Source organism: Salmo salar, chromosome 09 (genome assembly GCF_965601325.2).
Source record: "Salmo salar chromosome 09, fSalSal1, whole genome shotgun sequence".
Taxonomy (NCBI): domain Eukaryota; kingdom Metazoa; phylum Chordata; class Actinopteri; order Salmoniformes; family Salmonidae; genus Salmo; species Salmo salar.
In genome coordinates, this window is record NC_138299.1 from 113,199,134 (window position 1) to 113,211,650 (window position 12,517).

General features: G+C 41.1%; 1 protein-coding gene across 4 annotated transcripts in view; it reads right to left on the reverse strand.

Moving 5' to 3' along the window:
* Positions 1-177: 177 nt before the first annotated feature.
* dgkd (diacylglycerol kinase delta) overlaps positions 178-12,517 on the reverse strand; it is a 173,936-nt gene continuing 161,596 nt past the window's right edge. For 2 of the 4 annotated variants that reach the window (XM_014213440.3, XM_014213442.3), the window contains 3 exons: positions 8,228-8,345; positions 7,795-7,925; positions 178-3,987 (listed from right to left, as the gene is read on the reverse strand). In XM_014213440.3, the coding sequence (XP_014068915.2) occupies positions 3,898-3,987; positions 7,795-7,925; positions 8,228-8,345 (339 nt within the window). In that variant the 3' untranslated portion in view covers positions 178-3,897. Of the gene's footprint in view, positions 3,988-7,794; positions 7,926-8,227; positions 8,346-9,764; positions 10,315-10,452; positions 12,293-12,517 lie in introns of those variants that run through there. The other 2 variants (XM_045724294.2, XR_014378845.1) reach the window with 2 other exon arrangements.

A 12,517-nucleotide genomic window follows, 5' to 3' on the forward strand; every position in this document is an offset into this window, starting at 1 on the left:
AGAATTTTTTTTTCTGCCATAGTTCTAAAGTGTGGCCAGGGAAGCCGTATGCATGTTAAAAACAATGTTGGACCTTCAATTTATGAACGAAACATTTTTAAACATGGCTAAACATTGAAATCTTGAACATAATCCACGTGATGGTATTGACTAAAGAAACACATCCAAAGACCCAACTCAAACATATACAATTTTTATTACAGGATGGCTGTATTTCAATATACAAGACAGACATATTTACAACCAAGTGGGTCGGGCTTATGTACATGGAAAAAAGAGGTATAGCATACAGTATTATTTCTAACGTATAAATTATCAATAAATACTGGAACGGAAGAGACCGCTTCCCAGGGGTTCTCGATTCTCGACAAGCAAAGAAGAAAGGGACAACCCCAAAGGTTGCGAGGAGGGAAATTATATGACCATACAGACCATAATGAAAACAATTGCATCACTGCACAGCCAGACATAAAACAGAACCTGGACATCCACACAGGACTGAGTGGGAGAGAACATGACTAGGCCAAAGAGTTTCCCCTGACCCAGGGACTTGACCAGGAAGAACACTGGGCCATACTTATTATAACCTAGATATTACCGAATCCCAAATACAGTGCCTTGCGAAAGTATTCGGCCCCCTTGAACTTTGACCTTTTGCCACATTTCAGGCTTCAAACATAAAGATATAAAACTGTATTTTTTTGTGAAGAATCAACAACAAGTGGGACACAATCATGAAGTGGAACGAAATTTATTGGATATTTCAAAAAAATGTAACATAAAAAACTGAAAGATTGGGCGTGCAAAATTATTCAGCCCCCTTAAGTTAATACTTTGTAGCGCCACCTTTTGCTGCGATTACAGCTGTAAGTCGCTTGGGGTATGTCTCTATCAGTTTTGCACATCGAGAGACTGAAATTTCTGCCCATTCCTCCTTGCAAAACAGCTCGAGCTCAGTGAGGTTGGATGGAGAGCGTTTGTGAACAGCAGTTTTCAGTTCTTTCCACAGATTCTCGATTGGATTCAGGTCTGGACTTTGACTTGGCCATTCTAACACCTGGATATGTTTATTTGTGAACCATTCCATTGTAGATTTTGCTTTATGTTTTGGATCATTGTCTTGTTGGAAGACAAATCTCCGTCCCAGTCTCAGGTCTTTTGCAGACTCCATCAGGTTTTCTTCCAGAATGGTCCTGTATTTGGCTCCATCCATCTTCCCATCAATTTTAACCATCTTCCCTGCCCCTGCTGAAGAAAAGCAGGCCCAAACCATGATGCTGCCACCACCATGTTTGACAGTGGGGATGGTGTGTTCAGGGTGATGAGCTGTGTTGCTTTTACGCCAAACATAACGTTTTGCATTGTTGCCAAAAAGTTCGATTTTGGTATCATCTGACCAGAGCACCTTCTTCCACATGTTTGGTGTGTCTCCCAGGTGGCTAGTGGCAAACTTTAAACAACACTTTTTATGGATATCTTTAAGAAATGGCTTTCTTCTTGCCACTCTTCCATAAAGGCCAGATTTTGTGCAGTATACGACTGATTGTTGTCCTATGGACAGAGTCTCCCACCTCAGCTGTAGATCTCTGCAGTTCATCCAGAGTGATCATGGGCCTCTTGGCTGCATCTCTGATCAGTCTTCTCCTTGTATGAGCTGAAAGTTTAGAGGGACGGCCGGGTCTTCGTAGATTTGCAGTGGTCTGATACTCCTTCCATTTCAATATTATCACTTGCACAGTGCTCCTTGGGATGTTTAAAGCTTGGGAAATCTTTTTGTATCCAAATCCGGCTTTAAACTTCTCCACAACAGTATCTCGGACCTGCCTGGTGTGTTCCTTGTTCTTCATGATGCTCTCTGCGCTTTAAACGGACCTCTGAGACTATCACAGAGCAGGTGCATTTATACGGAGACTTTATTACACACAGGTGGATTCTATTTATCATCATTAGTCATTTAGGTCAACATTGGATCATTCAGAGATCCTCACTGAACTTCTGGAGAGAGTTTGCTGCACTGAAAGTAAAGGGGCTGAATAATTTTGCACGGCCAATTTTTCAGTTTTTTACCTGTTAAAAAAGTTTGAAATATCCAATACATTGTGTCCCACTTGTTGTTGATTCTTCACAAAAAATTACAGTTTTATATCTTTGTTTGAAGCCTGAAATGTGGCAAAAGGTCGAAAAGTTCAAGGGGGCCGAATACTTTCGCAAGGCACTGTAAACCCTTAATCCCTACCTCCTATTCGTTTGTGCAGACCTAAGAGGATAGGTATAAGCAATTGGCGACAATTCCACCTGGCCTGTCAGAGGGCAAAGCTGAGCTACCTCCATATTGCTTATTGACCTATCCAATCCTGTCATATCTACACAAGTGCCCACAGGGGTAGGCACTAGCGGTTGATTTGAGTTTCAGGATATAACATGGTCAGGAAACACTAGAGGCCTTAAACATTACCGGCCAGTTTCTTGGACCCAGATTGAGTCCACTCTTGGACTAAAAACCACTTTCGAGGTAGATTCTCCATTGAGTGTGCCTGTTTAATCCAGAAATAGGCTTAATCTGGGTCCGGGAAACTACTTTAACCGAGGTGAATAATCTTAAGGCAGTGTTCTAAAAATGTGATCTTATTGACACCAAAGAGTGCCAAGACATACTACACACCCAGAGATCTGCCTGATATGTGACAGTTTGTAGATTATTTAAGGCATGGTAGAGTTTTGCTTTTCCCTACAATACATAAGTGTTGTGTTCAGTAGGATGGAAACCTTTTGAAACAGGGTGACTACCTGAATCTCCAATGTACACTAATGAATACGAACATCGGGGGCCCATCACGCTCTAAAATGACGTTTGGTGACAAAGCAGGGTCGTCGCTTTCGTCTAGTTTACCAGCCCCGCACTCAACCTAGGTAGTTGGAATTGTAATTGTTATTCATATAAAAAGGACAGGGACGAGGAGAGACATAAGGAGAAAGAGAAATTACACATGCACCTGGGAAAAGGCTGAAGGTTGTTGGAGTGATTGGTTGATTGTCGCTGCTTAACCTTGTAGTTCAGACCTCTTCCAGTCTATCTGTTTTTCTTTTGGGAACATATTACCTGGCATCCCACGTCATTTTCAGAAACATCCTGGTTCAAACACATTCAAACTCAACATATCCAGTACAACGCATAAGAAATAAATAGATGCATATTTCAATACAAAAACTCAGCCTCTTCCATAAGTCTTTTCCATGATCCAGTCAGTGGAAACTATGGAAATATAACCTATGGTGCCCACTCTATATGTTCAAAAGACACCTCCTAGTATCATGCAGTGCATTACCTCTTGACCTATGGAGCTCTGGTCAAAAATAGTGTCCTATATGAGGAATAGGGTCATTTGAGATGCAGTCTTGCTAGTTTCTGCATCTTCCTTGACTTTGCAAACAAGCTTCTGAAATGTATCAACTGTTTAAAAAGTTAAATTGGTCAAACGTTAATTGGTGGACTCTGGCGCTGGTTTGTTGATACGGCATTCTGGGTAGTTTAGTTTTTCTGTCAGCAGACTTTGTTCCTGGTAGTCAGCCCGATTGGATTCCCTGCAATCTCTCCTGACCTTCCTCTCTCAACTGACATCATTGAACACCCCTCCCCAGTGGCGATAGTCATTTGGCCTCCTCCGTTTGCAGTTCAGTTGGTTGCTCCCAGACATGGACTCTGCAGAGATGGGGTGTGAAGAAAGGCACTGTGGTAAATTTTATTGGTTGATTAAACTCAAATCCATATTTGAGTGTATAGAGGTCCCGTTGGGTTCAAGCTGTTCAAGGCTTGGGAGGTGTGGGTACAGCATGGCTGGGTACAGTCAGTTTAGGTACATGGTCTGGTGCAGCACACACAGTTGTACAGGAGAGAGCCTAGGCTTCGCTGGCAGTGCTGCTGCGACTCAACTCTCTGATACCCTGGAGAATACGCTTCATGTGGCCAACCTTCGTCACCCCCAAGTCCTGCAATGGATGGACACACACACACAAATTAGAACAAACACCAGGACACACATGTGGACCCATGTACCATGTAGGGTCAGGAATTTTTCCAGACGTCACCTGGCAGGGAAAACTCCAAGCTCTTTATAGACTATAAATAACTTAAATCAATGAACAGGGAGTCAAATTAAACACCCATGGTAAAACCCCAGAGTAGTGAAACATAAGAAAGCTCTACCTGGCACCTGAAAGAATGGCTGTGTCCCAATAACATCTCCTTTCACATGACGTGTGCACTCGTTCACAATGTTGGGGAAGCTACTCTGAAAATATAGTTTACCAAGCTACCAATTACTTCACACTGGAATAAGTTAAGCTACAATAAAGCTACCCTTAAGAAACATAGTTTACTTAACTAAAATTATTTTCAACAAGTAGTTCACTACATCCAAACTATACTGAAAAAGAAAATGTAAACGCAACATGCAACAATTTCAAAGATTTTACTGAGTTACAGTTCATATGAGGAAATCAATCAAATGAAATAAATTCAATTAACCATAATCTATGGATTTCACATGACTGGGAATACAGATATGCATCTGTTGGTCACAGATACCTTTAAAAAAGAAAAAACTAGGGGGATCCCGAATGGCGCAGCGGTCTAAGGCACTTGTGTCCTTGTGGCGGGCAGATTAACCTCGGTCGTCAGGTGAACAGTGTTTCCTCCGACACAGCTGGCTTCCAGGTTAAGAGGGCGGATGTTAAGAAGCACGGTTTGGCGGGTCATGTTTCGGAGGACGCAATTCTATCTTGTCTCATCGCTGCAACTCCCCAACCAGCTCGAGAGGCAAAGGTCTTGTCTTGCGTCCTCCGAAACATGATCCGCCAAAAATGTAATAAAAGTAGGGCCGTGGATCCGAAAACCTGTCACTGTCTGGTGTGACCACCATTTGCTTTATGCAGCGCGACACATCCACTTCGCATAGAGTTGATCAGGTTGTTGATTGTAGCCTGTGGAATGTTGTATCACTCTTCAATGGCTGTGTGAAGTTACTGGATATTGGCAGTAACTTAAACACGCTGTTGTACACGTCAATCCAGAGCATCCTAAACATGCTCAATGGGTGACATGTCTGGAGAGTATGCAGGCCATGGAAGAACGAACATTTTCAGCTTCCAGGAATTGTGTAGATACCTTTGCAACATGGGGCCGTGCATTAACCTCTTGACGAACATTAAGGCCAGGGGGCGCTATTGCGAATTTGGAAAAAAATACATGCCCATTTTAAACGGCCTCCTACTCAAACTCAGAAGCTAGGATATGCATATAATTAGTAGATTTGGATAGAAAACACTCCAAAGTTTATAAAACGGTTTGAATGGTGTCTGTGAGTATAACAGAACTCATATGGCAGTCAAAACCCTGAGACAAATCCTAACAGGAAGTGGAAATCTGATTTGTGGAATCACTTTCAAGCCTTGGCTATGAAACACACCGTGAGTTAGGATTCATTTAGCACTTCCTAAGGCTTCCACTAGATGTCAACAGTCTTTACAAAGTGGTTTGAGTCTTCTCCTGTAAAAACTGACCGAACGAGAGGCCTGGAAATTTTGTCATAGGGGGAGGGCCATTACTACTATGATGCGCGTGCCCGTGGGTACTCTCTTGTTCCGAAACGTTTAGTAAGACAATGCAATCGTCCGCTTTGAATATTATTGAAGTTCTGATTGAAAAAGGCCCTAAAGATTTATGTTATACAATGTTTGAATGAACGTAAATAAAAAAAAAAAAATGCACATTCATGACAACAAGTCCCGCGCGCCTTCGGAACGCGCTAACAAGAAGGAGCTATTGGGACATAAATTAACTTTTTCGAACAAAACTACATTTGTTGTGGACCTGGGATTCCTGGAAGTGCCTTCTGATGAAGATAATCAAAGGTAAGGGAATATTTACAATAGTATATTTGATTTTATATGGTTCCAAGATGGAGCTAACCTGTATCGCCTAGCCTATTTTTCTGAGCATAGCACCTCGTTTATTGCAAAGTGTGATTTCCTAGTAAAGTTATTTTTAAATCTGGCAATGTGGTTGCATTCACGAGATGTTAATCTATAATTCTTTGAATGACAATATTATATTTTACCAATGTTTTCGAATAGTAATTTTGTAAATTGTAGCGCTGGTTCACCGGAAGCATTTGAGGGAAAATATTTTCTGAACATCACGCGCCGATGTAAAATGCTGTTTTTATATATAAATATGAACTTTATCGAACAAAAGAATGCATGTATTGTGTAACATGATGTCCTAGGAGTGTCATCTGATGAAGATTGTCAAAGGTTAGTGCTTCATTTAGCTGTGTTTTGGTTATTTGTGATGCATGTGGTTGGTCGGAAAATGGCGGTGTGTCGATGTACTCTCCTAACAATGTAATGTTTTGCTTTCGCTGTAAAGCCTTTTTGAAATCGGACAATGTGGTTCGATTCAGGAGAAATGCATCTATAAAACGGTGTAAAATAGTCCTATGTTTGAGAAACAGAATTTATTAGATTTGGTTATGAATATGGCGCTCTGATTTTTCGCTGGATGTTGATCCCGGTTACGGGATCAGCGCGTCAAGAGGTTTTAACATGCTGAAACATGAGGTGATGGTGGCGGATGAATGGCATGACAATGGGCCTCAGGTTCTCATCACGGTATCGCTGTGCATTGAAATTTCCATTAATAAAATGCAATTGTGTTCGTTGTCCGTAGCTTATGCCTGCCCAACCATAACCCCACCATGGGTCACTCTGTTCCCAACGTTGACATCAGCAAACAGCTCGCCCACAGGACGCCATACACATGGTCTGCGGTTGTGAGGCTGGTTGGACGTACTGCCAAATTCGACACTGAAGGAGGCTTATGGTAGTGAAATTATCACTCAATTATCTGGCAACAGCTCTGGTGGACATTCCTGCAGTCAGCATGCCAATTGCACGCTCCCTCAAAACTTGACATCTGTTGCAAAACGGCACATTTTAGAGTGGCCTTTTATTGTCCCAAGCACAAGGTACACCTGTGTAATGATCATGCTGTTTAATCAGCTTCTTGAAATGCCACACCTGTCAGGTGGATGGATTATCCTGGCAAAAGAAAAATGCTCCCTAACAAGTATGTAAACAAATTTGTGCACAAAATTTGAGAGAAATAACATTTTGTGCATAAGGAACATTTCTGGGATCTTTTATCTCAGCTCAAGAAACATGGGACCGACACTTTACATGTTGCATTTTCATTTTTGTTCAGTATACTTCATGAAAAATTATCCAATCTAAATCTGAAATGTCATAAATTACAAAGTACACTCTGGAGTCAGATGTTAACATAATGTGTAATTTAGCCTTTTAAACACAAAAACTATGTTTCAAGTGAAAATTAGGCAGGTCTGATGCCGAAAAATAATTGAAATCTTGCCTAGTTTACCCATATTTTCTGTTCTTTTTGCAAAAAAAGGAAGTGTGTAGTTCCAGTAGTTAGCTACTCGGCAAAAAAATAACTAACTACTGAAAACACTACAAATATTTGAATTTAGTTAAACTACCACCAAGCTACAGCAAAATGTAATTAAATTACTAGTTGAACTACATGTAGTTCTCTACTCTCCATCACTGCTCTTTCACTACTTCCCACAAACCTAAAAGCATTGGATTGGTGGAGGCATGGGCTAGTGGGAGTTTCTTATGCCACTAATTTCCTTTCAAATCAGTGAAGGGAAGTAAACAAGTGCACACTTTGAGAAGAAGGATAGATATTTGGGACAGCCTGTATGTGTGTAGTACCTTGAGATCCCTCCTCTCCAGGTGCAGCAGCTCGGCGCCGCGCACGTCGTGCCCAATAAAGATCTCCTTGTACTCGGTGAGACAGATGAGCTCCAGCCAGGCGGCTACCTCCTCTGTGCCCCACTGGTGCACTGCAGAAAGCAAGACCCCCTTCAGACCCCCAACCACACCACGGAAAGACACCACAGAGAGACGCCACAACCCTGCACAGCCCTTAACCGCAGCTCTAGGATAAGATGAACCTACCCTAAATCTGACCATTACAGGGATGATGGTGTGCTGAATGTTGTGGCGACCTCAGAAAGAATTGAATGTGATTTTCAAAGAGTGTTGACCATGATTTGTCATTGTCCAAACATGATTTAATTCAGAGTGTTCCAGAGTAATTCCTGTGAGAGAGAGAGAGTGCGAGAAAAAGAGAGGTAGATAGTACCTGGCAGTGTGAGAGTGGCACAGGCCTCCTTGTTCTTGTTGTTTTTGTCCTTCTTGAACTTGGGGACGAGACGGAACTTGGCACTGCGGCTGCGCTTGGAGAAATCCGTCAGATGTCCCTGCAGAAACACAGACAGGTTAGACAGCCAGATAGACAGGTTGCCAGGTTAGACAGCCAGACAAGACAGCCAGACAAGACAGCCAGACAAGACAGCCAGATTAGAGAGAAAGACAGATTAGACATTGGGTAATTCAGACTGTCCAGTACTATGGACACACAGAGTTGAACAGTTTTACTCTAGCCCAGCACTAACACACCGACCTGATTCAATTAATCAATCATCAAGACCTTGATTAAGTAGCTCCTTTACACTTGTACCCGTAAACGGGTTGAAAATAGTAGATTTGGACACTGATAAGTGCCTAAATGGGAACACAGTGGCTATACAGTAACATGATATACATGATGTCAGAGCTCAGGGTCTCTGCTTCACAGATCTGTATTGGTTTTTACTGACAGCCGTTCTGAACTTGAGCACCGTGCACAACAAGAAGTAGCCTCCAAATGAAAGCCTAACAATGTAAGATTGTATTTTATAATTTAGCTAGTCATGTTGGCAATAGAACAAGCTTTCAAATTATGCCCACCTGACCAGATTGCGATTTATAATGGACCGTTTTTGGATTGTGGAAACAACAACAGTAATTTAATACTACAGACGAAGAACCATATATGTGACAATTTTTCCATTTTAAGATAATCAGTTATTTTTATATTATTAATTGTGTGTACCACATTAGGTGTTTTATGGTTGACAAATAATTCACCATACTCATATCTTCCAACAACAATTGATATTTTTTTGTTATTTCAAAAAATACTTTTTTTATTGCCGTTTTAATTTTTAGAATGTGGAAGAACAGTATATCTCCAGTGATGATTTCAGTTTGTGGAAGAACAGTATATGTGACATTTTGCATGACACTTGTAAGATGTCCTTTTTTAACACCTGATATGATGTTTTAAGTACTTTCAAGTGCAGATGCCCTTCATGTAAATAACTTAAATGCAATATGTAGTTAATTCATTTAATGGAGGTTCATTTAAAGGTGGTCTATCAACTTTAGCACTGATGACTTTTCTTAAAAGTTGAGTCATGAAATCTTAGTCTCATTTAAAATGAAGCCCTCAATGTGAACATACCATAGAATAACTACAAAAATAGAATTCAATCAAAAGAAGCACAACTTCTACATATCAAATATGGATCAATGTCATGTGCCAATATGCAGGTCCCTAAGGTCAATATTACAAAACGTTCAGAAACCCATTCTCTTTGCGTTTAACACTATGATCAGCAATTAAGTTTTGAATTGCGTTAAACCCATGCTAAAGGCAAGAAATGTCCTGTACTGAGGTGACAGCAGTAAATAAGTATTAACTGCTTAGAGTTGATGCTAAATGTGGTGACAGAGAGACGTATTGTAATGAATAACAAAAGGGAATCAAGATCAAATGAATACTCACATACTGTATGTGATGACTTGTTTGTTTTTAATTAATTCAGATTTAAAAAAGGTTCAAATGATCACACACAAAATCATTCTCAACAGAACACATTGTACATAACATTTTCTACACTAGGAACAACATCTTAAAATTAAATTAATTCAATATATTGTGCTGGTTGAAATCATACACAAATTGATTCACATAGAAAATTCCTACAATAGGGGTGACATGTTTTCTGAAATGTATTCAGATTCAACATACTATACAGGTTCAGGGGATCATAAACTCACAGAAAAAACGGTTAATTATGTAGCTTGGTTTAACATCAAATTATTCACTCTGCAGTGATTTATAAAAAGAGCGTGCAGCAGCTGGCAAGTAGTTGAGCATGGTCATCAGATCTTGGTACTTGTTTTTTTTGATGGGCAGAGGACTCTCATATGCTCTAGGGTAGTGGCTTGCAAAATAGGGAGGTTGAGGTGTAGCTCCTTGTTTTGGTTTGGAGATCAGCCACGATTTCCATCCCTCAAATAGACTGTGGCTCTGTCTGGCGTACAGATTCCAAGGATCCTCAACTGAAATTACAACAGAAACATTTTAAGTTCCTGACATCAATAAACAACTTTCACAGTCAAGCACTAGGATATTTTATTGTTAGAACAACATGTTGCATGTTGATGATGAATGTTAGTAAACTATTCTCTGTGCAATACCTGTGATATACTGTCATCGGATCTTAGAATGAGCCAATGTTTGCGATCGATTCCTTTCCCAATACCTGTGACTTTTAACCACCTCACTGAGGTGATCTGTAGTCCAGCTGGTCGCTTGAGGACAGAATCTGGAAGGTGCCTGAAGTCTTCACATTGCATCCTCATCACCTTGAATGGTTTTGCTGGTTGTGCTTCAAGTATCATCTTTGAAACATCATCAGGTGTATGAAGGACTGACTCCTTGCACCTCTTCTCAATGGTGGCAAAAGATCGATCACAAGGAAGAAAAGAATGACCAGAGACCATGAACTTCTGTTCAACTTGGGTAAAGTAACCCATAGAGATGAGCATCGACATCAGATTGAGCATCCGCCAGTTGTTATTCTGCCCACAGCATCTGTCACTGAAGATGATCAACTTGCGCACCTCTGGTTTGGGGAGTGGCGTGAATTTTGTCTTCACCCACTTCAATATGCAGCTTGCTACCTCAATGGAACCTCGGTGTGCAATCCCCTCATGCCAAACACACATGTATGCAGGATCTTCTTTTCCAAGTTCCTGGATGCAAAGGTTAAAATTTGACAGCTGCCGCTGGTAGTAGACATTGGAGTGGGTCAGATTAGGGGTGTACATCACCCCCTGTAGATCCACAGAAATGACATGGCAGTCAGCATTGGCTTTAGCCCACTCAGTGTCACACACAGCTGTGTGTAGGCCTTTTCGGCTTTTCGATGGTGCAACTCACTTTCAACTGCAATCTTCCTCTTCTCCTCTTCAGATGTTGCTGCTGACATCTTAGTGAAGAATGCGTCACATTTGCCACAGGTGTCACTCCTGGGTTGGCCGAAATTGAGACTCTGCTGTTTGAAAATGTCCCTATAAACCCAGAATTTTGCAGATGATGTGGTATTCTTCTCTTTGTAGAGTCGGTACATTCGCAACAAATTCAGATCAGGGCTGAGGTATTCTCTGTGTACATCCCCCTTCATCCGAGAGTAGTGGTTCTGGGTTCTTGGGAAAGCTAAAATGTGCTCCTTGGTGCCCTCTTTCACTGTAGCATGTATCCGATGTGGCCTGTAAGGAGACAACAAGATGTTGTTGAACTTGTATTCTCTCAATGGTCTAGGGACCTGCCTTAGAGTGCAACTGTGTCGCTATAACCGGGGTACAAATCCCGGTCACGCCATTGCCGTTTGTGGCCGGGGGGTCCTGTAGGGCGGCGAGAATTAGGCCAGTGCCGTCCGGTGGGAGGGGGAAGGTAATCGGCACTCAGTCCTCAATGCTCAGGTTGTAGTTGGACAGCTTAATTACCATCATTTTGTTTAAAAGTAATAAACATTTTTATATTTTTGTTTCAGAATTCGCTATTCATCCATTCGATACTCTATGTTAATGTTTAGAAGATTGTTTAGAGCACTGCTATAGTGAAATAATCCAGGCTGGCATCCATAGCGCATTACCTATTGCTATGCTTCCCTCTTCCATCTTCTAAAGGAGACCTAGCCTCAGTAGCCTGATCTGGAGACCCTGCAACCTCACCTGCCTCAGCTTGAACTCCTAACTTTTCCTGAACAACCTGACCAAAACAATTACATTTCAATTAGCAGGTTCTAAAAAAACGAGTACAAAGAATACAATATGTTTGTAATTGATATTCATATAGACATTAATTCATATTTTCACTTGCCTGAAGACGGCTGTTGGTTAGCTGGAACACAGACATGAAAGTGACCTTGCACACATTCAATCTCTGGCCTGCTTGCTGTACATGGTATTTGAAGGTTTGTTTCCGTTTGTTCTCCTTTGTATCCTCAGGTTTACGTCTCCGTTTCACCTCATGCTGCAATAAAAATTGACAATGATAAATTCAGAATTTAATATACTGTAGCACATTCAGGGTATTGCTTGATCAGGACCTCCATCTTTCACACACTCCCAACCTATACACAGAATGAGTTTGTGTTGCACCATTGTGTAACACTGCACTTTTAGAGTTAACGTTAATGTACGTATCATTACTGTCAAAGTTAAACTATGCAAGTGTTCAATATAGCTATTATAATAA